This window comes from Mixophyes fleayi, chromosome 7, assembly GCF_038048845.1.
Source record: "Mixophyes fleayi isolate aMixFle1 chromosome 7, aMixFle1.hap1, whole genome shotgun sequence".
Lineage (NCBI taxonomy): Eukaryota > Metazoa > Chordata > Amphibia > Anura > Limnodynastidae > Mixophyes > Mixophyes fleayi.
Window position 1 is genome coordinate 38970960 of NC_134408.1, and position 26225 is coordinate 38997184.

Below are 26225 nucleotides of genomic sequence, written 5' to 3' on the forward strand. Positions count from 1 at the left end.
TCTAATGTGAAGGCTTTCTTGCCGCATAAATGTCCATTCTGATAACGGTTACAATAAACCTACCATAAAAGGCATGTAACAGAAATGCACAAAGAAAAGGACTATATCCTAATCTAAAATAAAACAAATTATTTTAGTGTGCGTGTGACAAATAGCTCCCACCAGCCCTGTACCACAAAGTCCTCCTGAGCTGTTTTAATTTATTGGCAGCTTGTGGGCATTGAGTGTTAGATTAGGGTTGTTTTGGTCATGGAGGATAGAGGGTGTTGTAACCAGTGACTGATTAAACCCATTAACAGCTAATTGTTCTGGAAACATGAACATAGAGACTAAGGCCACATACCACAAGCTGCTCATAAAATCTCCACCTAGCTAAAGTAAGAAGTGCCTAGAATTAGTTCATTCCTGCATTTTATTGCCATGTTGTGTATAATACTATAGACCCATTTCAATGGCATAAAGAGTTACAACATTAGGAAAACTAACGTCCGCCTCATAAAAATCATCAAAAACATGGTGTGTGCTTATACAACGTGCTTCTCCTTTCATTTTTCAATACTTTAGTTCTTGAAGTAGATCAAATAAAAGCCAATTAATATCTACATTCAGAAGGCAGTTCAGAATATAGATCTTTAAATATAGTAGGAATATGTACAGTAATCGGTAATGAAACAAATGAATCTTTGCTGGTATCTTACGTTTGTATGTCATGATACGGCAAAAAGTACAACATTCCACAGTGTGACCCTGCCACCACATTTCGTCTGGTCTGATGTTGGCCACTCATGGGGGCAATTTTGTTCTTTTATTTGATCATTTTAGATTTAAATTGACCTCAAAATATGTTCTGGATTTGATCTGGTAATTCTGAAAATCTGTTTGGCCAATGACCACTTCAACTAATTAGATTGCATGCCGCCATGATCGTCATTTGGCCCAATCCCTGAGACCAAAGCTATGCAATTTAACCTTCCACTTATGTAGGCCAATTTCCTAATATTCAGCACCTGGATCCATAGAAGATCTGGTCACCATGCTGGATTTCTTGGAATATGCCATATATAGAGCTAAAATCAAGTAATGTTCCAGCTCCTGTATTATACAAAATAAATACACTATTGCATATATTGTACAATACCCTTATTACCTATAGTAGGTAGTAGTATATTAGAAGTCACGTCTGGGTTTAGATAAGAGATGAATTATCAGGGGTATTGCTCAGATTTAAAAAAAAAAAAACAGGGGCTGTTCCCACAACCCAGTTTGTACTACATTCATAGTAGTCCAGACTAGACTCTGGTGGCATTCAGTTACAAGTAACCTTAATGAGACCATATGTCTGCTTATTATATCTATTATGGGCTTGGAGTTACCCGGAGGTTCTAATATATGAAATAACTGAGTTTTTGTTACTGTAAAATGAGCACTGTCCCTTACGCTGAATGTGGCGGAATCTAGCAGAACCCCTGTGCATACTTTTAATTATATGCACTGTTGGTTATAATGCTGTTATTTCCCTTTACTATGCTTAGACAGTTATAATGACAAAACACCTAAAGAGGCTACTATGAGCAGGTTTCTTTGACTATATAATCTTCAAGGGCAGCAAAGGCATTGGTGACACAGACTGTAACAAATGAGTACATTCCAATAAAATATTTACAGATTTGTGGATAATGTTTGAAAAATTTTAGATACAAAGCTTATTCCTACAGTTTATATACGGTAATATTTATTTTTGTATTAATAATTCCTTAACGGTTTTCTCTCCAACTACAATGTTTAATTTTGGTCTCAAAAACAAAGCAACGTGTTATATAGTCTACTTTTACCTTACCAGTAATTGCCAGACATTCTTGCTGAGTACATTTTTGTTTTCTTTTAAATATACCGGTCGTGTAAACACAGCAGGGTCAGCGATTTTCTTGGCTTAATATTAAGCCTTTTTGTTTACTAATAACATGCCTCCGTAATGCAGAAAGTTTTTAATGAATTGATAGCCTGAATATCATCCCACTAAATGGCCACCGCCTCTGTTTGTGGGTAGACTTGAATTCAATTTTATGGTTTAAAATATTGCTGGGGGGGGGAAAGGGTCAGAACACATCTCTGTATGAGTGGTTTCATTGAACTGACTGCCCTTATCCTGGTAAATAAATTATCTTGTACCATACAATCACAGGGTAATTTCCGAGCTCTTTTGTTTCTAAAATTAACTAGTTCAGAGAAACTGTGGATGTAGTGTAAGATTATCTACTGGCGGAGGTTTGTCCGATGGGGCAATTGCAAAGTAGGACCAGTATCCTCAGTAGGAGACTTGTGAACTTATTTTTTTTTTATTAAATCCTTATGCAAAACCTAGTATCTAACTCTGCATTGGCAGATGTTAATGTGATAATTAACCAAATTGTATTTACAATAATGAGCCATTGCTGTAGTTGTCATTCAGAGGTTTGTGTAATGTAACCCTTTGCACTATATGTATTACCACAGATTAAACATAAAAACAAGAGGGTGTGAGGCAATAGTAAACAGACCCGCCCTGAAAAAAAACCCTTGCCTTAATCTGTTTATTTATACTAGGCTTATCTAATTTTGCTAAACTGATGGAAATGTGATGCCATTTCTTTGTACTATTGGTATTCAGACATATTGGTTCTCAACCAATTTCTTTGTGTTTCAATGGGTCACTTACTCTTTATATTGAAATTTTATATATTCACTAGCCCCACATGCTGTGATCTAGCTATTAGTCACAATCATTCCATAAGTGGTGCAAAGCAAACTGATACAGATTGTGTCTGGTGGGAGGGCTGGACAAACAGTGCCGCAAGTTGAGCAAGTCTGAATCACACCAGCGCTTCTCTGCGCTCATCTGGATTCATAATTTAGACCATTTCACCATTTTGGGCTTGGTTGTTTGGTTCAAAAAAACTGGTTTGCATTAAGGATGAGAATCTATGTCATTTTATTATATTTGGATTGTCTTCAGCCCACATGCATCACAAATTTGGGACAATTTGGTCTAAATTGTCCTTACTGGCCATTGATTTGCCGTGTGTGGAACGTTGGCTATTTGACATTGGCTACATGTCTGTTATCTAGGTAGTTGAAAGGTTTGCAAAACAAAAAAAAAACAAAAAACAGTTTAGTGTTTGGATACAGAATTTTTTTAAAGCTTTTGTTTTTAAAATGCAGAAAACACCAATAACAGCCTAGCACAGTGGATCCCAAACTTTTTCAGATTGAGGCACCCTTAGGTTGTCCATAATTCTTCAAGGCACCCCTGAGACAAAATAATTACCAAGTAGTCCCCTGCCTTGCTTTCCACTGGCCCTGGACACGGCACCCCAGGGAGCCACGGTGCACAGTTCGGGGAACCACTGGCCTAGCCCAACAGCTAAAGTCAAATGTTTTATTGTCCAGGCCCCAACGTGCTTTATGTCCTTCAAGAGGTGTACATTTGGAAAAATAAGGCTGATATCCTTTATTCCAACAAATTCCTAAAACACCTGTATATCCGAATGTTAGGTTTGTTTTGTTTTTTGTTAAATTCGTGTATGGTGCATTGTAGATTTAGCTGGCATCCTGACACTTTAAAATACAATAGAAATGAATTTGTTGCCATAGGAAATCCTGAAATATATAACTAAAAGGAAAGATCACTCCATTGCTAGGCATTACAATGTGTTCTCCCCTCGAAGGGTCTGTATGGCATATTATGAAGTTGCTTCTGCTATTTAGGTCTATGAAACAGGAAGTGAGGGGTGCACAACACGTCTTCCCTGACTTACAACATGGCAAATGAAGTTACAAGTATTTGAAATTATTCTTGTGTGGTAAATTTTACATAAATATTTGTGAATGTGTATATGGACATAAATAATTTATACCCATATATTTTTTATTAATGCAGACTTACATTTATTAAAGTGTACCTCTCGCCTACAAATAGTGGAGACAGGCACTTTGTGGTCTGAACCTATATTTGAAGTCTATAAACTTGCTTGTAACTAGTGAGTTCACTGAGGTAGATGTCACTAGTCCCTAGTGGCAGGATAGGCTGCTATCGCATGAATATTTGTTTGGCCAAAAACAGCTGTTTCTGCTGTACAGGCAAGTTGTGGACTTTAATGAGTGTAAGCTGCAATATGACTTGCTTGTCAAGGCAGACACGTTACACTGACATCTAAAGGACACTTGCATCCCTCATACATGTGAGAATTCTCATGTTGCCTAGCAAATAGGAGCCATAGAATGTGTAACTTTACATTAAATGGCCCTTTGAGCATAAACATTTGGCTAATGAAGAGATTTGGGAAACATGCATTGCTTGGGGGGCAGAAAAACCCACCTCACATTGAATTCTTTTGTCAGAAGTTTTTACAGAGGAACTTTTATTTATACAGTGAAACCCATTCTTTAAAAGCCTAATTATCTTGTGTAGGCAGGATATTACTTGTTGCACATGTGAAATACACAGTAGACCTGCACAGACTGATCTATTTTTCTTGTATGTCATTCAGCGTTTTTATGTTTTGCCTGAGAACACTAGCTTGTCTGGGCTTACACTGTATCTCCCATTCTGGCAGAAGACACAGTGACATGATGACACTATTGTAATACGATGCACAGGTAGTGTTTGAATTCTTTATGCATTTTTATGAATGACTCTCTTCTCCCCTTTTATCACCTTACAACCAGCAAGGTATTGGGAGGATCTCATTACTGCATTCTTGTAGAATTTGTGCCAGATGTATATTAAATATTTTGGTGCTTTTCTACCAGATGTGTTTTTGTGGAGTTTTTTTTTATTTGTTTGTTTTGGAGTCTTATGTTTCAACTTGACTTAAATATGACATGCTTTCTTTTACATTAGTTGTTTATGCTAGAACATTGTCCAGTATGTTACATAGATTAATCTTAAATGGTAGTTTGAATTAACTTCTGCTTCTACAAACACCAAGTAATGCTTACTACATAGTACATGGAGAGGTTCCATACCTTCACCTAACTTTCCTGCTGGGTTTGAATAAATGTGAAAGTATTTCCACACCCAACTATAGGATGTACATGCAAAATGTTAATTTGTTTAAAAACAACTTTAACTTAACGTATGGAAAAGCCATATACATATTTTAATAGCTGTTTAACTTTTTTTTATTATTTATACTTGAATGATGGATGTGCATAAATCTATTTCACCTAAACCACTAGTGTTTTAGTTTAATAACTTATATACAGTATGTATTTAGCTAAAGCCCAGAAGCATTGCTCCTGCCTGGGCTGAATGTACTGAAAGAGGACGTGGCAAACCCACGATATTACCATGGCCATGCAGGCAGTATGTACAAATATTCACAGTATTAAAGTGTTCTTCAAATGAGGCTACAATACACTCCATTAAATTAAATACTCGTATAGAACCACCCTCATAAAATTACAAAGAGCACAAACTAGAAATGACACAATTGTTTTGTAGCCTTTTAAGTCTCAAATGTGATTAAGTAATTTGTATGGGGTCCAAAATGACAAATTCTAGTTGTCAAATGCTTACACTCTTTGTATGCAGCTCCTCATCCAGCCATACTTGTTGGACCCTATATTATCTGACCCTATATTATCTGACCATTGAGCGATGTTCATTTAAACTGTGCAATTCCACTCAACACTTGTCACGCAAATTAATATTCTGCAACCAACTGGACACCCAGGGTCAAAAGAGCAGATCGGAGGCATCTTCTGAAGAAGCACCAGGCTGGTGCATGCGCAAAATAGCAAGAACTGCATCGCTGGGGCTCAGTGATGCACTGCTTCGTGCCTGCAGACATTTGTTTGTTCTCTACCATAGGTCAATGTGTTGGGATAGGGTCTCAGGTATTTTAGAACATGTGGGTCACATGTTTCCATTCTCTGGCTATGGGCCATGTAAAAATATGAGCTTTAGAAAAAAATTTAAAAAATAAGTACCATGTTTTAAGTAGCTTTTCTAAATAGTATGTTATACAATATGTCACTGTTGATTTCATGTGTTGTACAAAACTACAGCCATTTAGCTTGTGGATACATCACTGCTTGATTAATGTTGTATAGGATACTGTCTAAATCAAACTGCACTAGTGGAAAAATCAAACGTGCACAGTGTTCAGATGAGCCGAACGGTTTCCTATTTTCTGAACAGGTCTGCTACAACACTGCTCTGGTAGCTTTATATATACACTATCCTTAACTCCAAGTGCCACATTACAGCAAAGCAGAAGAATGGTAAGTCTACTGGCTGGACTAACATCATTTACACTACTAGGCAGTACAGCTTGTGTTGTCTCGTCATTTTAATGTGAAAAATTCCCTTAATCCCAAACACACCCATCAGCAATTACTCCACCTGATTTTAATATCGAGGATCAAACAATAAAACCTTAAGGTGCAACTGTCATAGAAAATGTTATTTGAGTTTCTGGTTCAGCAGTATTTAAAATAAGTGTTAATTATATATGCTGCACTTGAAAGGAAGAGGCTGCCTCCTTGTCATTACAGGGATTATTTTATCTACCATAAATGTATTTGTTATTTAGAAAACAATACATTGCCACTATGTGTCAGAGAAGATAAGTAATTAAGTACCTGTTACATTTACAAAGTGGAGTCAACCGTTTTGTGGGCAGAGCCAATATTCAGCCCATCGGTTCACTAGGAATTGGTAACATGTCGTTCCTAGTGAATGGATAGGCTACATTCTTGGAACAATCGCTGAATTCAATGTGTTCTAAAGTGAAAGGAGTGGTTTCAGAGTGTACTTTGTCTACTCAAACCAGCAAACACAATAGTTATAGTCCTTTTGATAGGTTGTAATAAAAAGCCACACCAAACACAATTTGATAAGTTTTTATTTATAAAAATTATACTAAAATAATCAGTCTCCTTATTATAGGTGGTCTGTTTTAATTCCCATCAAACCAAAGCCGGGAAGGGATGCATTGATGCTGTAAGGAAAATGAAAACATTAATTAGCATTTAGAGCACAAGATGTCGGCCACAGCTGGAAGTGTGGGTGAGAGTTACACATGGTCATATTTAAAGACTGATGTAGATTATTTATTTTTAAACAATAGAGACACAAGTATGACTTATCGTATGTTCCCTCAATTTTATACAGTAAGTTGGCTCCAGCTCTGTCTGCCCAGTTTAATTCTGAATCAACTGTTTACTCTATAAACATACCTGGGATATTCATTGTCTATGTGTAATAGAGGCAGCCATGTTGTGGACTGAATCAATATACCTGATAATGTCTGTGTGGTGTGTACACTTGAGGCTAAATACTTTATAAATCATCAAGCAAACTTCTCTCATATTTTGTGAGACGTTTTGTTCATTTACACACGCACCCCTTCTGCACTGTAGGTGTAGATTGTGCATCAGACCTTCATGATTGGTGTTCTCAAAATAAATAAAACATTTTTTGACACAATAGAAGAACCTTTCCAGTGATGGTGGCGATCTGTGGCCTCTCCTATTTTACTGCTGGTAAGTGACTATTTAGGTTGAGAAAGTCTATATGTACACTAAATTACAGGGCCCTTAACTGTATGTTCCTAAAAAAAAATGTAGCTAGTATAAAAAAAATTGATAGATCGAAATAAGTGAGGGCAAAAATTTTAAATAAATATAATAGTATATAAATAGAATATGATGGATATAATAAACAAAGTCTTCGTAATTTGGAAGATTTGTGATAAAACAAAGCACGATTAAATCATCCTTAAAACTGTTGTAAATCAAGTTCATGTATTTAAAAAAAAAAAAAAAAAATCATCACATCTAACTTCCGTTTAGTAGTGGATTTCTTGTATAGCATCCGGAGCTACTAGCCACAATTTTACCTCCATATTATTTTATATGTTCCTTTAACCTAAAGCTGAGATAACTGTAAATCTAAATTTAGGGGTGATTTACCAAGTAATAAATTAAACAGGAATAAATACACGTGAGAGAAGAGTTGGAAGAAGCAGGACCAGAGGATGGGTTATATCATAAATCTGCTTCTCCCACACAATACTATTCATACACAACTTCCGTAATAATAGCAGTGTTCAGTTTTACAAGTATTAGCTTAACAACCATCTGCTTCAATACCTGCTGCTTCCCGGGAAAAGGATGACACACAGGGTGTTTTCTAGAAGCCTTTCGTAAAGCCGATTAATTTTTCGGTCCATATCCTTAATTATCTCCATATGATCTTTCTATAAAAAGAAGTTATACAAAATTAAGTTGTTATGGCTAAATTCCAATTCAAACTGTTTAACACAGAATAGCCTGAATCAAAAAGGGTCTCTTGGTGAACATGGTGGGCTGATGACATATAGCCAGTAGGAAGGTGACCGTCCATTTAAGGGGTTACAAGCGCAAATTGGAGATGTAGTAACAGAGAGGACAAGGCCAAGGTCCCACAGCGGAGTAAGAATTTTAAATGGTGGATAGATGGCAGATGGCTTGGAAGAAGAGGATTAATTGTTAGTTGTTATTGGTAAAGGAGTCCTAATGCCGATTCCTGGACTTTGAGGGACGATAAGATAATACCATTGTCCTGGGCCCTACGTAGTAAATCACGTATGTGTGGAATGCTGTATAACCGGCAAGAAAGTTAAGAGTGGCATGTGGCCGGCTCCCTTTCCCCACACCCCGCACGTGCAGCGAGGCACACTTTAGTTACTGTCCAGTGTCACGGTGCAGGAAGGGTTAATGTCCAACACTCCAGTAAGTATTGATTTATAAAGGACATTCCCGGAGCAGTGTGCCTAATTTGTGACGATAAAATTATTGTCACTTAATTTAATAAAATGTTTTCTAATCCCACGCTGGTGGTTCCGTGGCTATTGGAAAGTGCGTTATTCCGCAGCTCCGGTTCCCCTTTTGTGCACCAGAGCATTGGCGTTTAAGCGTTTCCTCTTTATCCCCGGTGGTCCAGTGGAGGGGCCGCAGCAGTGGTGGATAGCAGATGCATTGCAGCCCCCAGCCAGCAGCTACAGTACAACAACACCAGAGTAGCTTAAGATGGCAACTCCTGGGATTCCTACAATGTGACTTTGAAATGGAGAAAGATTGTGACAATTGTTGTTCGCTTTGAACCAGAGATTAATTATATACTCCTGGCCCTAATGTCCAGAAAGTGAGTGATATTCTCATTGGTCTCTCAGTACTACACTAAGTTGTCTATTTATGTGGCTATTTCTGTTTTCTACGGAGAATGACCATCACACAATTTATGAAGGTGTCATTGCAGGATAAATCAGGGATTTCTCTTGCATTAACCTACCTTTTGTGGGTTACCGCAGTCCCCATAGAGCTCAATAGGGACTGCGATGTTAGTAATTTACTAAGCAGCATAAAGCATTGCTTTTCGCTGCAAATTAATGCCATCCTTAGCTGTGTCTATAGGGTCCACTGAAACCGGATGATCCCCTGCTGGGTTAAAAATGTGTGCGTGAACTTGAGCCACGTTAACCTGCCAGTGTAGACATAATACTATTCGTACAGCAGGGATCTGTTCGCCGGGGGTCCCTGAATAGTGATGCATATTGCTTGACACCGGACTACTTTAATAAATGCACCCCTAAGTGCCTTCGGTTTGGGATGCTACTTGGTTATTTTAACCAACTGGAATACAGGAATATCATATGATTTATTTATATTATAGAGGGCAGACATTATTTTAGTTTTAGAGACAGCAATTTACTTTTGCGTTAGGAAGAAATATCCTGAAATATTGTATTTTACATATTGGAACAAAAATAAGATTATGATTTCCAGAGACAACTCTCTTCTAGAAAATGATGGTACTTAATAATGATCACCTGACGGTCCTCTGCAGGAATGGCTGTAGGATGGCGAGGAATTTCTTAATGCATTGGGTGATTTGGTATGTTATAGGATAAACAGGAGTTCCATTAAAGATGGTCACAGTGACTCATATAGGTTAGTGTCTTACCTCGGGTGGGATTTCCTGTGTAGATTGTTTGTGTGAAGCAGCGAAGGACGCAGCTGTCTGTAGCCAGTGATGTAAGTGGCAGGAGGTGAGCGCTTTTAGACTCCTTAATCCACCGTGCGCCTGTATATAATCCGCTGCTGCAGCAGCGCTATCGGGGCTGAGGAATTCTGTAAAAATGTATTGTATGAAAAACAAAAGTTGTAACTGAATGACACAATAAATAAAAGTAAATAAACAAATAAAATCAAAAATAGAGTGCTCTACTCCCTGGTTACTAAAATAAAAACAGGTCTTTCAGGGTTGGGGCATAGAGGATCAGAGTCCAAATAAGTTTTGTGTGGAATTAGTACCTTACTCCCAGAACAGCGCCCTCTACACCTCATGGTTAAGCAGTGTTCCCCAAACAGGATGGAGGGGAACATGGTATTATTTATCTTGTATATAAAATTTGGAATTTCTTTGCAGACAATGAATTCCTCTGACTATATTTATTGGTTGGTTGTGGTGAGCGTCTAAGAGCAGACTGAACTGTTTTATGAACAGCTTGTACATGGCCTGTAATAAAAGTAATCCGAAACGACAGATCATCATTACATAACTTACAAATGAAGTATTTTGTCCAGTCAAATAAATAGCAGTTTACCTTTATCCAACATAAATATTATTATATTTTATTTATAAAGCATCACGCAGTGCCGTACATGACATATACAGAAAGCAGTGATCTATTACACATTACATGATACATGAAGAACAAAATACAAACAGTATATTGAAAACTGGTTTTCCTTTACAATTTAGATTTTTACTTAATCATGGCTTTGAAAATATTTCTGTTCAGAAACTACACCTGTAGTGTCATTTTTCTTTGAAAGTGTATCTACTGCCTCTACACTTTTTAGTTTCAGCCATTTTGTGCCTGTCATTTCACTAGGAATTAGTGACGTAAATTAGACAAGAGGCAATAAGTCCCTCATACCTCAACACCAGCAGCCACAAGTGGTGAAAGTGAGAAGAACAGGTAGGAGAGAGCAGGACAGTCTGCAAACTGTCCTGAATCTGCTGGAGCAGTCCTGAATTTGGGTGACTGTCTCGCTTAGTCAGGATTTGGTCTGACTGCAAGGACAGTTGGGAGGTAGGTCCCGCTTCACCGTGTACTGTTAATGAAGGCAGAACTCCGTGCACCTAACAATAGTGCACACAGTGTATTGTATAAAATGATAACCATGTTACACCATAGAAGTCCTCCCAGTCTAAAGTACCCCAGGCCCCCTAGAACCTTTATCCAGCTCTGGGCGAGGGTGTCAGATTGACACCTATTGCTCTGCTCCTCCTACCAGTAGCATGCCTCATATTATTTGTTTTAGCTTAACCCTAAAACAAATAATAACCCTATTAGTATATAGTCCAATGCAAAAACAAGCCCTATTGCTGGGAAACACATCAGGTTTTAAGGCAAAAGGGCTTTTGCATTTTGATAAATCAGTCGCTGCGTTCAGTACTGTAATAGAACATTATATAAACTGTTGCTATAATATGATTTATACCCCATTATAATCAGCAAGGTATGTAAAAAAAACAAAAAACAAAAACAAAAGTACTGTAGAGGAAGAAGTAACATATAAAACAAAATGCAATATAAAGTGAGGTTTGTTTTCTGCTGCATTTTTTGTTTTCATTATTTAAGATTTATCATTTATAATAATAAAGTATTGCTGTGTTAAACAACACTAAAATTGCCTCTTTTTATATTGATAAATATATATTGTACCGAAGACCACCCTCTAAGGATGGGCCGCTGCTTATGGGTCAGTGCTATGTGCTTGCCCCCTGGGCTAAAGTCTACAAGTCTACCAGCCAGCCCCTATCCAGGGGCTTCCACAGACACCAGATCTCAATCTAACAGAGCACCTTTGGGATGTGGTGGAACCAGAGATTGGTGGCATTTACACTCCACTCTAATTTACTTACTTAAGTAACAGTATTTTGATAATCGTTGGCTCAGAGGATTTGTCGGTACAAATATTGATTTGATGTCTTTAAAATGGCTGAACTTTTGCTGAAGAAATGCCTCTGTTAAGGGTTTCATAAATCCAGCAACATAAATTGTGTCTTTGTTTTCTGGATCTTCTTCCATCTCTTTTAAAATGGCCTCGAAATCAGGTGTCCTACTGCTAATCAACCGCTGAACCTACAGAAGATGCCACAGGAAGGAAAAAAAAAAAAAAGTTTTCTGAATTGACAGGAGCCATAACTTTCAGAGGATAATTAGCAAACTTGGATGCGTCATTCTCTGGTCCTGTCTAACACAGGAGGTGAAGCACAGACCCCAGCTGTACAAAATGTTCTGCTGAAGATCGGCTTAGAGTCAGAGGGGGTTATTAGCGAGTTCAGTTAGTCTTGTTATTTGTTCACCTTGATATGTGTTGGTCATTATTTAGGTTCCTATGTATAATAAGCAGTAATAAAGATATAGCGTGGGTCAGTCTCACTGGGATCTAGAGACAAGAATTAAAGTAGGATAGGTACGCGGTTTAGAAAAGAACTAATTAGAGTGACTGAATACACAAGGTTCTGGTGACCTGTGGCTCTGACAGTAATGTGCATTGTGATCTAACTGGTGACAATTGTTACAATGACAGTTATGAGTCTGTGAGACCGTTGCGCACCTGGTCACTGAATATCAACGTCAGTGACAGCTGCGGGAGAGAGGAGTCTGCTGGGTCCCGGCCTCGCGCCGATTGGTAAGTTTATGTGCTCTTTGGTTTTTTCTATGGCTGGCTCGCGGCAGAGGAGTGATAGGGAGTGCGACAGCGGGCAGACAGAGGGGCAGGAGTGTGACAGCGGGACAGACAGAGGGGCAGGAGTGTGACAGCGGGACAGACAGAGGGGCAGGAGTGTGGCAGCGGGCAGACAGCGGGGCAGGAGTGTGGCAGCGGGGCAGGAGTGTGACAGCGGGGCAGACAGAAGGGCAGGAGTGTGACAGCGGGCAGACAGCGTGGCAGACAGAGGGGCAGGAGTGTGACAGCGGGCAGACAGAGGGGCAGGAGTGTGACAGCGGGCAGACAGCAGGGCAGGAGTGTGGCAGAGGAGGGTGACAGCGGGGCAGAGGAGGGTGACAGCGGGGCAGAGGGGGGTGACAGCGGGGCAGAGGGGGGTGACAGCGTGACAGGGGCAGTGGAGGGGGACACAGCGTGACAGGGGCAGTGGAGGGGGACACAACGTGAGAGGGGCAGTGGAGGGGGACACAACGTGAGAGGGGCAGTGGAGGGGGACACAGCGTGAGAGGGGCAGTGGAGGGGGACACAGCGTGAGAGGGGCAGTGGAGGAGGACACAGCATGAGAGGGGCAGTGGAGGAGGAGGACACAGCGTGAGAGGGGCAGTGGAGGGGGACATAGCGTGAGAGGGGCAGTGGAGGGGGACACAGTGTGAGAGGTGCAGTGGAGGGGGACACAGTGTGAGAGGTGCAGTGGAGGGGGACACAGCGTGACAGAGGGCAGAGGACGGGGTCAGCGTGACAGAGAGCAGAGGAGGGGGGGACAGCATGACAGAGGGGGCAGTGTGAGAGAGGGCAGTGTGTCTGGATGCAGAGGGGGCAGAGTGCCTGGATGCAGAGGGGGCAGAGTACCTGAGAGCAGAGTGTCTGGATGCAGAGGGGGCATTTTTGCATACAACTAAATAAGTATTTCTGTCCTGACCTAAATACTTATTACATTTTTTTGACCCAACTACTTCTAAAACAGGACTGCTCAATAATTATTTTGGAGGGGTGCCTTGAAAAAATTTGGAGACTCTAAGGGTGCCGCGAACTGCAAAAGTTTAGGAACCACTGGATTAATCTGTTAACCGCACTATGTGTAATCTTTCTATGCATAGATAATAAAAGATTTAAAAGGCGCAACTTCTAATGCACTAGATTGATCTCTGTGAAGGCAACCTCAACATGAGATAAAAGACCTATGCAAAGATATTTGATGGTTATATTCATCACTCATTTCTCATGTGAGTGATGTATCACTTTGCACTATATGTCTTTGTGATCTGTTCCCATTGACTTCTATAAATAGAACAGCACAGCGCTGGGGTCATGAGTTTGATTTCCGACCATGGCCTTATCTGTGAGGAGTTTGTATGTTCTCCTCATGTTTGCGTGGGTTTCCTCTGGGTGCTCTGGTTTCCTCCCACACTCCAAAAACATACTAGTAGGTTAATTGGCTGCTATTAAATTACCCTTACTCTCTCTTAATCTGTGTATGTTAGGGGATTTATATTGTAAGCTCCAATGGGGCAGGGACTAATGTGAACGAGTTCTCTGTACAGCGCTTTAGTGGCGCTATATAAATAGATGGTGGTGATGATGAAAGCTGGGGGGGTACAGTATTTATTTTAATGTACACCATTATAAGTGTCCATAGTGCCTGTGAGATCTTACCGTAATACAGCAGCCATCAATGTATGTGCCATCCAGAAGGTCCACAGCCAGCTGAGCAGCTTCCAGGACACTGTACTTAATGCAGACATAAGGCTGTGCAGGGGGAAATAAATGTCATCACATAAAGGTAACACATCACTGTCACATCCTATCTGACAGTAATCACACTGCTCAGCTCTTATGCTTTCAGGCACAGCTACTAAATCTTGGGTGCATTGGTTTTACTTCTGACAACGTTTAACAAAATTTACAATAGACACATTGCTCTATTGTCTGCAGTCGTAACATTTCTCTTTCCATATACCTATGCTGTTATTGGTCACTGCCAGATATATTCACTTGCACTGCACAATGAGACAATGATGACTGTTGCGTGGAGAGGACATCTCATTGGCTTTTACATCTGTCCAATCACGTACAGCTTCCCTACACACCTTTAATCCTGCACAGCCAGGTGGGAGCAGCGGGGGTGAGGTGTCCAGGGAAGAGAACCTCACCCTGACCACCTCCCGGGAGTGGAGTTTGGTTAGGTTGGGACATATACTTGATATTAGTTCTACTTTAATGGACCTAGCCAAACTTATTATGTAGATGAACAAGGTCATACTGAATGAAGGGACTGACATGAGAGACAATGGAGTCCTATATATATATTTTAATTCTGATCCATCGTTTTCATTAGTTTTTAAGCCAAAAAATACACAACTTAATATGCAGAGGCATCAACATACACATCTGTACATCATAGAATATTGCCCAAGATACTGACATGATTATTATACAAAGTGATAGTCTATACTATATTATATTCAGGTTTATAAGATAAAGACTGAGTGGAATTCACAGAGCTATTACATGTTTAACAATTTCCTCTTTAACAAAGACTTCACAAACAAAAAAAACTGTTTTTTTGCGCATTTTTTTTTACATCCAAAATTAGCCAAATTTCCTTCATTCAAATTGCTCCTTTCAACATTATGATATAGATGTGCTGTGTGCAAGTCTTAATAAAACTTACAAGCCTTTAAAAGGAAGAATTTCTAAAATGTATTTATGTACACACTGAAAAGGTCAGTGTAAATAATAAATTATTCACAGAACCGTGTAAATATTATGTTACTACCATTTGAAGAAATTTGTTTCTAGAATTCTTTAGGTAGAGACAACTGCGTGTCCTTATCAGCGTTCTTTTTCAGTACATTGTATAGCTGCTATCAAATAAATCCTACATACAAGGGGAGCAACAATCATTTTTACACCCCTGCATAAGCACAGATGTCAAATACTCATACATCACAGGGACATTCAAATCACTATAGTTTTGGGGGTGCTGCACCAAATAACTGACATGTAAAACGGTTAATGTTAGGCACACATACAGAGACTGGAGAGCTGTTAGCTTTGTAATGATAAACATTTGGTCGAAAATATTGTTTTACAAATGACCAGACTCACCTGACCAGCATCTGATACAATACACAGCGAGTGGATAGGACCGCAGTTCTGGAAATGCCTTTTCACAGATTTCAGGCACATACCGCTCTTGAAGGGTCGAGCAAACACAGTCATCATTTCCTCAAACTTGCATCTTACCTTTAAAGGTGGACATGTTAGAAAAGCAATATTACATGTGCAGCAGATGTAAAGAGCCTGCAAAACTAGTCAGATCCTTCACCAATTCTCTCATTTTACTGCATGATACATTTCAGGGTTTTTTTTTTCTTAAGATATTTATATAATATAAAACAATGTTACATTTTAATGCTTTGAAATAAAAATATCACATTTCAGCATAGAATGTGTCATTCACTAAACATCTGAATGGTTTTCTGTGGCACTGTTGTGGCTGGGATCCGCATCCTCATGAATATAAGCCCTTGGGAATATTAGTCTGGTAGCGCCTTAATGATGTCACTGGCTCCTAGAGAATTGATTGGCTGCATAATGGTGCAGCCCAGAAAATAAATACAACCATTGTTTGTAAGTGATAGGCCCGATTTACGGAAAGTTAAAGCATTGCATTACACCCTAATCTAAATAATCAGAAGTTTAGCTCCGCTTTAAGTAATTTGCTATCTGATAAAAGCGAACCTTATTATGAATGCAGTGTATTGTGTACTGGACACTCATAAACACGTTCTGGTATGATTACGGTGAGCACGTATGATTACGATGTATATAGTACACAATCTATATATATTTTTCATATATATATATTTTATTTTTATTTTCAGTTATTTTTTCAAAAAAAGTCAGCTTACTTTTTCATTGGTGTCCACACTGAATTCACTGAAAATACTTCCAGGCTGGAACTTAACTATACTGACTGGAGACAGGGGAACAACACTGGAGGCTTTCTCCAGGACCTGCAAGAATAAATTGAGCAGTATAATAAAAATATGGAGTTACATAATAAAAATGCATATTTATATAAAGATAAGATCACGTGTTCACAGAGCAGTGTCTGGGGGCTCAATTAAATAATCACACAAGTATTAAGGGCTCATACACACTGTGAGCAGAATAAACAATAGAACACAGAAAGCCATAAAGTTACACTGAACGTTTAGCTCGCCAATGCCATGCCTTATCTACATTTTATTAACTTCCCACTGGTATGACAGTATGCCAGCAAGTTGCAGTGGGGGCAGGCCCGGCGCTCCCATTAGGCAAGGTTAGGCACTTGCCTAGGGCGCCGGGCTCTGGAGGGCGCCCTCCAGAATGAAAATTACTTTAAAACTGTGCGGCGACCGCTGACCATACCTGTCACGGCCGCCGCACAGCATTCAGATGCACGGGGGAGGGGGGAAGAGGCTATTGCTCACCACCGCCGCCTCTCTGCTCCGTCTCCTCCCCTCCACTCACTAGTGTCAGTGAATGGAGGGGAGGAGACGGAGCAGAGAGGTGGCGGTGGTGAGGTAAGGAAAGACGGGGTGAGGGGGGAGGAGGGCGCCGATTGTTGCGGGGGGAGGGTTGGGGCGCCGATTTTGTAAAAATGCCTAGGGCGCCATGGAGGTTAGCACCGGCCCTGAGTGGGGGTCGCCTCATATATGGGATACTAACCACTATTATAAATTATAAGGATACGAGTCACAGAAGACTTCAGTGGCCATATAAAGGGACCAGATTTGTACAGGTCATGGATCTCAGAGGAGACTTGATCTGCAATGATTTACAGTAGGTGTATTACGCTTTAGAATACACAAGTATTCCTTATAAACAGTGTAGTGATGACATCAGGACTCCCCATTTAGCATCACTTGTGTATTATAGCAGGAATAAAGACTCCACTGCTACGCAAATATGCAGTATATGGGTATTGTAAACATGGCTCTACAGCCATGGTCACAGATGCTCCATTGCAGTGCTCTAACTTGGAAAACCAAGATTACAGTCCCAGTAAATGAGGTTAATTAGATTTAAAACTTTAGGGTTCTGAAAGGATAGAATGCTGGGAATAAAACCATTAGAACGGCTACCATGCTGCATTGTAGCATGAGTGACATAAACCTCACCTCCTCATCTGAAGTACAGAAAATATTCTTCAACAGTCTTGGAGGAATTAGATTCTTCTTCACACTTTCCAATTCGGCAATGTAAACTATCTTTCTGCCTTCTTTTTCCAATGAATCTGCAAGCCTGAAAACACATGGTTTACAAGATTACATATGGACTAACGGATTTCTTTAAGTGTTAGAAATTTGAGGGAAGACCAAGACAATGTTACCCAGGGTGTTCGGAATGTAGGGGAGGGGTGAACCCATTCAGTTTACTCTCGGAAATGTTATTGCTGCCTGCCGGGGGGCTTTGCAGATTATATGCATCTATAAAGATGTCCTCTAGATTAAGTTGTGCAACCTGAAAACACAATTAACAAAATGCATGATTAAATATACATCAACAGGCCTGAAAGCTATAAACTTTAGATTATTATTTTTGGAACAGATGGTATAAATACTGTATTTACTGTATTTGATGCAATAAACGGGCTACTAAAGTTCAAATCCCACTAACGCACGACAATGCTGGTGGCTGTATTTTTAGGTCTGACAGTCACCAGCAAAGAGATGCTGCAGCAGCTACACACCGCCCTGAGCCAAGTGCTACAACTGGGAGCGCTATAGTGATGGGCAGATGACACTTAACAGACAGCGAGGGTCTGGTGGTCAGTAACGGCAGGTTGATGATGGTAAGATGAACCAGAAGACAAATCTGTAAATCAATCCCCCTGACAGGGTGGCAATGTAAGGCCATCCTGCATATATGCCATTCATTCAGGTCTGACCCTTGATGATGGGTTAAAAATCTTTAAGAGAATAAACGGCATCAGGCTGACTGTACTACAAGCAGTATTTTGCATTTGTATATTGATATATATTTTTAATAGAAGTCTAATGAACTCCAGTGGGAATTACACCCAGCACTAGAAGGTCCTTTGAGTTTATTTTCTATTTTTATGGCACAATTATATTAAAACTGAAATGATTGTTTTATGATTGTTTATCATTAGGGGTGGCATGTCTTCCTAAGATAGTGGTGTAATGAGATAAAGGTTCTTTTATCATTTTCTGGCATCTAGGTTCTAACACAAAACAGACTATTAGGATCCCCTTGTCCTGATGCCCTTTTTGGCAATTAAAATAGCCCATTCCTGTTTTAGATCAAGCTGTATATAGTAATGGCATGTTTACATAACAGGACACACCTTCTCCGGTCCATGCTCAATAAAATACTGAGCCAACTGCAAGGCAGCAGCAGCATCCTCTGAGGGATTATGCCCAGCGGCATCGTCACACTGAATCTCTCTCCTGCAGACACAAGGAAGATGAAGTCAGGGATTATTATGTTATGTTCCATTACTTGCACCAGGCCACACATTATTAAAGAGAAACAGTCATCACCGGTGTAGAGGTTAATTTAATTAAGTAGATGATAATAGTCTCATGCTAAAAAATAAATAAATGTCACCTTCCCCATTTGTTCATCAAGGACAGTGGTTCCCATACTAATGACCTTGCTGGGAGTGCTCAGCCTTTGAACCCCCCACCCTGCTTGTTAATGCTATATGTCAGTGCTCTCAGTGTTCTAAACAATAAAACATAAGTGGTGGGATTGAGGAGGGGGGAATAAGTGATGACAGATCCTCTCTAAATGCAGAGGTGTAATGTATTATTACAAATCAGCTGCATTTAATCCCAACAGAGCCATTTCCTCAGTTTACAATAACAAAAGGTTTGGTTTAAACTCAGGACAGCCCTATAGTCTGTTCTTAAGGTGCCCATCCATGCTGTGATTCTCATGGCCGATAAAGTCATTTTAGGGTGTAAATAGAAGTGCGTGGCGAAGAAGAGACTTTCAGTCCCCATGAACATTCAGATGTCCATTGGAAATGGTGGAATATACAGTTGTACAATTGCCAATATCACAGTGTATCTGGATCATCCACACCGTATCATGTCCCCCTATGTGTGGCTCAGATCTGCTTCTGTATGGGCAACTTTAGAGTCAGAGATTCTCACTCTAGAGAGAAAATATAAGGAATAATAATGTGTCCCATTATATAGTTTAGTACTGTTGTAAACTTAGCAGCAAGGTACAGTCAACCCGCATTTAGTGTAATAAAACAGCTCCATTGCCAACTTGGTTCTGTGTGACTTCTCAACATTCATCCATTAGAGGTGTTTTGCACCTTGGGGCAATCTCTAAAGACTGTACAAAGAACAAACACAACCATTGTAACCCACTGCTCATAAAATGGGTCTAAAAGCATCCAATGCTGTGTGTTTGCATTCAAGTGCAGTCAATTGATTTGTTAGACTTATTCCAGTAATATACTTTTATTCAGACAAAAGCTGCCTATTTTCTTTTCTGTTTTCTAGAATAATGATACCGTAACATTCTGCTGCACTTCCCTGTCACATGCTTAGTATGTTCCCTCCTCAAAGGTGCATACTCTCTCACTTATCAATGTCTCCCTAGGTCTCTATTTTTCAATATATACAGAGTTGGGGGGTGTATACGGTAGTATACTATACCGCCACTTCTCCTACTGTCTTGATTGTAAAACTATTAGACCCCACTCACTTACATTTTCCAAACCACCACTTCTAAATACCCACGTTGCCCACTGTGGACCTGCTTCATTAAGGAAAGGAAAGCAAAAAAATGAGTATCTTTGCATCTTGGCAAAACCATGTTGTATTGGAGAGGCAGGTAAATTTTAAATGTGATGGCAGATTTATAATTGGGGGAAGGCATGTCCTAGATCAACTTTACATTTCAGTGTACAAATAGAGCTATCAAGTATTTCATCATCATCATCACAATTTATTTATATAGCGCCACTGATTACGCAGCACTGTACGGAGATATAAGTATTTGTATGCTACATAAAAAAACAGCCAGTATTTAACTTATGGGCAAAATAATGAACTAATTTGCACCCTTGCATTGTAACATGGTTTGTCCAGGAGCAAAAGTTACACCTTTTTTTGCCTTACCTTCCTTAATGAATCAGGCCCAATATGTTTACCGTTTGTTTAGGGCAGTAAAATATCAGACATTATTTTCACAAATTAACCAACCTATGAGTCTATAATATAAAGGTACGTTGAACAATTACTATATTTTCTTTCTGTGAAAAATGTAGCAATTTGTACAAATCACGAGGACAGAAAACAAGCCCAAGGTATTTACTTTAGAACTGCTTGTGTCAGGAACTTTAATTTAAACTTCCTTCCAAAGGATCGTGCAAAAAGCAGTGATGTGTCAATTACATTTGGATGGATCATCTGTAAAAGAAAACCATAATCTTTAGACAAGGTATGGGGTCAGTTTAAACTAACTCTGGGTATAATGCATACTGCGCTAATGAACACTTACTTGCAGAGCTTGGAGGTCATTATGTAAGGAGTGACCCACCAACACAGCATCTGGAGGGAGAAGTCTTCTTAATTTGTGCTGCACGTCCTTTAATTTTGTCTTCACTGGAAGAAGCATCTTCCTGGTAATTCCCGAAAACCTAAGCATAAAGCCAATGAAACAAATGTGGATCCTGTTATTGCATGTATAGGTGTCTCTGTGTACATTAAATGAGAACCAAAGTCATTACAGATGTAATAGAAGATCAACTTAGCTATCCCCCTCCTCTAATCACTTTCTCCCAGACACCGGCTGTTATTGTTTTTTCACTTGTGGGTGGCATTTATATTAAAACATTAATTAAAGGCAGACGTTCCCTGCAAGTGAACATGTTAGGGATGACTATATTAATATACAACAGTGGATGCTTTCAGAGGGCATGCTGGACTGACTACATCAGTTTACAAAAATTCCATGCCAAGCAGGCGATTGTTTCTGAGGGTATCCTGTATTCTTCATTTCATAAATGCACCCCTGATGGACAGTACTTAGATAAGGAGCCTTTAAACTAACGGCAAATCTATATTCCTGATTTTTGCAGGCATCCACTAACTAGCTCCTTGCACGTGGTGCTCATTTCTGTGGAAAACTAAAGGAGAAGTCGGTTGCTTTACAAAATATAATCTTTTTGCACAAATACCTGGTCTTGTAGTTCAAAATGGGATTGTCTGGCTTTACCAGTTCGTCCATTATAGAGTTACCACTGGCATCTACTAATGAGACTCTGGTCAACTCATCCCCTTTGCTGGTCAAGCACTATAAATAGTGAAACATGTTTTGTGTTACAAAGTCATTGATGGATCATGGAAAGTAGGTGTGAGCAGATGGCTGCATGAGTGTCTTCTACCTCACAAGGGGGTATATTTACTAAACTGCGGGTTTGAAAAAGTGGAGATGTTGCCTAAAGCAACCAATCAGATTCTAGTTATCACTTATTTTGTACAATCGACAGCTAGAGTCTGATTGGTTGCTATAGGAAACATCTCCACTTTTTCAAACCCGCAGTTTAGTAAATATACCCCAAGGTTATCAATAACCACTAAGGCATACCCTATTTCATATCACTTGAAAACATTACTTTATGTATGGAACTAGTAGCTAACAAAGGCTGTTGTGTTGAACTGTGGAAACCCTGATAAGTTTAAATGTAGAAAACTGAATAACTGTTTACAAAGTTCATTAATTGGTGAATTATGAATCTAATATCATTTTTGACTAGACATATAATTTCATTTTATCTAGGCCAGGTTACTTCTCTGCCTAGCTTAGTCCTGGCTTTGTTAAGGTGTAATTATTATAGAGTTAACACACTCTACATAAAGTACCAATAGTTATTGTGCAACCACGTACACAAATTATTATTATTATTATCGTTTATTTGTAAGGCGCCACAAGGTTTCCGCAGCGCCAAACATGGTACAAACAGTAGACTATACAGGGTAAAAGAGTACAGAACAATAAACACAAAGTACCAGTACTTCAGAAACTCCAGGCAGGCAGATACAGTAGAGACGGAGCAGAAGAACAGGTATAGAGACAGGAGGGAAGAGGGCCCTGCTCATTTGAGCTTACATCCTCAGGGAGGGTAAACAAAGTCAGGCACAAAAGGGAGCCAGTGAAGCAAGGTGGCAGGGGAGAACCAGAAGAGGTGAGAGGTTAACAACACTGGTGTCTAATTTATGTTTTTCTTCTCTGCTATAAGACTGTCTTTCTCTCCTAATACTATTAAGCAGTCACAGCAGGGTGCAGCCAAACGCCACTGTTTCACAAAACGACTACAACTGATCATATGTGCTCAGTATAATTGCAGAAATCAGAATAATAAAATGTAAATTGTGTAATTATTAACATTTTCAAAGAACAATAAACAGTCTAACCGGTCACACCATATGTGTAAACTAAATAAACACAATTCCCCCACAGTTTCACTCAATACAGAGTAAGTTAAACACAGATGTAGTTACATAGTTATCCAGTTTTCACAAACCTTGTATGTGACATGGTGCATTATATAGCAATGCATGAAACAACTTAATGCAGCGAGCAAATAAATAATAGTAATCAAGTAATAATAATCAAGTATAATAATATAATAATAAGTAAAAAAAATCAGTTTGGTGGTAATTCTTCATAAGGCTATACCACAAATGATTTGGTCATTAGATACTCCAGTATAGATGGACAAACCACTAGAAACAGAATAAATATAGTGTGTACTGTACAGACTCTATTTTAAGTAGCTGTTTAGCACTGTGGTAACAAGCGTGCCTTAAGGAACAATGAATATTTTTCTTCATGTGATCTGAGTAGTTTCTCTGAGTATAGATTCATAACAAAGAGATAATAATGCTCTTAGTTTATTTTGTTAGTATATATTTTGTGTTGTATTATATTACACTCGGCTATTTATTAGTGAGATGAAACCTTTACTGTATGCCCAACACTCGTCTAAATGAACTGTTGATGGAAGTGAAGGAGACAAGCATGTAGTGCAATATCGGTAAAAATAAGGCTGCATTCCCATAGACATGAGCTAAAGGAGCCTTGCACAGTGTGTATAGAGGAGACATCCACCTTGATATTGATTAGGTGGGCGGAAAACTTTGCATATGATTAAAAACACCAAAAATTTCATACAGCACACAATGGACGTATTTTCTTTTCTGTGTTGCATCTGCTCCAGAGTCCAATAACAGAGTATTGAGCTACATTATTTTCAGTCAGCGAAGTACAGACTCTTTTAACACCTAGTCACTGCACACAGCTAGACACACAGTGTGTGGTGCCTAAGTGTTATGCTGGGTATACACTACAGAAATTACTGCAAATGCGACTTCTGTAATGATTTTACCCACGAATGAAAGTCCCGATGACCATGCCAATTCATGTGTACACATCAACACGATTTACCGTCAGATCTGTGCTCTACATCTCTTATAACCATCTGCTGAAAAGATCGTGACTCTATATTCTCTATAGAGATCTGCCTACACTGCTGGTCGTGAGGGTGTACACACTTCCACATTTCCCCGACATCGTTCCATCGTTGACCGTGACTTTTAGGAAGTTCATAGGATCAAATCAAACGATACGATGTGCTTTGGTACAATAAAACATGATGGTGGGAGCCAGAGGCGGCACTAGCGAGCTGTAGGCCCCTGTGCAGGGAAAGCTGGGAGGAGGGAACCGAGGCCCACAGCTCGCTAGTTTCCCATGCAGCGGGCCCCATTATCTCCATGGGCCCTGGTGCACGGCACCTGCTATACTAATGGTAGTTCCATCACTGGTGGGAGCGTACACACTAATACAATATCTCACCAAACTGTCATTTATTGTGTGATCTGCACGATAACCTGTAGTGTGTAACCAGCTTTACTTACATAATCTCCCTTAAATGATTTCTCAAAAGTAGACAAGCATGAAATGTCCCCACTGCCACCGTGTGGTGCAGAATGCAATGTATTAAGAGAGCCGTGCCAGCACCAATCTTACAGCTACATTCTCAATCCCCTGTTAAAGGATAAACAGTGATGGAGCCCTTCTACTGTATAGAAGTAGTACTTGGATGGAATGGAAACTTACACTGTTTCAGTTTGAAAAGCAGAGTTGGTGGATGACTGACCACTTCAGTATTAGTGACTGCACACAATTTTATTGGCAGGGGCCCCATAAGTTAGTTGTCCTGGGGCCCCCACAAACCTTAATCAGGCCTTGAGGACAGGTGACAAACATTTACATATGCACATAGCCATACCCACAGAGACTAGTACTGCAGAATGATCTTGCAGGCACTTACCATTTCACAATCCAGTCCAAATAGAGGGCTGTCGTCAGTAGGCTCTCCTGCACAGCTGAAATGTACGAAGTTTCCTGTATCTGAGGAGCCTGCAAAAAGATGAAAACCATGTGTATTTTATGCACTGACGTAGTAATGACCAAGTATCGCTAACCTCTCATTCTTATTAGGTACTTATACAAGTAGAGGCCACAATCAGCCTAAAAAAGTTGTGCAGTCCAATAAAATAAAATATATGTTAAATTGCTCTCCACTAACTGGCTGAACAGTGCCCTCAAAAGGCTTCACTATTTTCTTCCAAGCTGTGCTTCTTTTATGAATTGCGGGCACTTTTCAGAGTCCATTTATAGCGCTTCATTATTGTATTTTCAATGGAATATATTTAACCCTATATCTCTGTAAATTTATTCAGAGGATCTTTATTATTGCAATGGTTTTCCTTGCGCAAAGAAGGGTGAACTTTGCCTCTATTAAATTGTATTAGTGCTTTGGATTTAAATTGATATATTTTTTTATAGCCCAAGAGGTAATAGTGAGGCAATGCAATTAATTTGCATTTTTAATCACTCTTTTCACAATTTTATATATATTTTTTAATAATATTTCGCTTTTTTCTTTCCATACGTTTCTTTTATACATATATCTAATAAAAGTTATGTTTTAATTAGTGCTGCCCTGGAGTGCCTCTAGAGTCATTATTGGACTTGGAAAATTTTAACGTTATAAACTGACCTACAAACGGATAATCATTTTTCCTCATCTCCTCCTCAGAGAGCAGATACCTGGTCAGACCATGCCTTTTATGTCCATATTTCCGTAGTATGGCGTCATGTAATGGGCTGGGTGAGAAGTTACAGTGCTGGTCAGCAGGACCTAAAACAATGAACATTCTGTTTATAGCTAAACATTACTGTAACATCAAATATGCTTTATTAAAAGAATGAAAACAATGCATACATTTCTATATTACTGCAGAACACTTGACAATACATTACCTTGTATACTGTTGTGCAAATGATTTGAATCTATTTCTTCTTTATTCAACCCAACAAGAGAAGCAATAAAATCACAGGGAGGAGGTGGCAGA

General features: G+C 39.4%; 1 protein-coding gene across 1 annotated transcript in view; it reads right to left on the reverse strand.

Annotated features, from left to right (window-relative positions):
- Nucleotides 1-6869: 6869 nt before the first annotated feature.
- REXO5 (RNA exonuclease 5) overlaps nt 6870-26225 on the reverse strand; it is a 21929-nt gene continuing 2573 nt past the window's right edge. The window contains exons 3-18 of the mRNA XM_075181332.1: nt 26134-26222; nt 25871-26011; nt 25139-25227; nt 21983-22098; nt 21304-21442; nt 21118-21212; nt 19127-19229; nt 18149-18279; nt 17937-18060; nt 16683-16787; nt 15877-16014; nt 14422-14514; nt 11960-12179; nt 9989-10155; nt 8137-8243; nt 6870-6983 (exon numbers count right to left, since the gene is read on the reverse strand). Of these exons, the coding sequence (XP_075037433.1) occupies nt 6926-6983; nt 8137-8243; nt 9989-10155; nt 11960-12179; nt 14422-14514; nt 15877-16014; nt 16683-16787; nt 17937-18060; nt 18149-18279; nt 19127-19229; nt 21118-21212; nt 21304-21442; nt 21983-22098; nt 25139-25227; nt 25871-26011; nt 26134-26222 (1915 nt within the window). The 3' untranslated portion in view covers nt 6870-6925. The remainder of the gene's footprint in view (nt 6984-8136; nt 8244-9988; nt 10156-11959; nt 12180-14421; nt 14515-15876; nt 16015-16682; nt 16788-17936; nt 18061-18148; nt 18280-19126; nt 19230-21117; nt 21213-21303; nt 21443-21982; nt 22099-25138; nt 25228-25870; nt 26012-26133; nt 26223-26225) is intronic.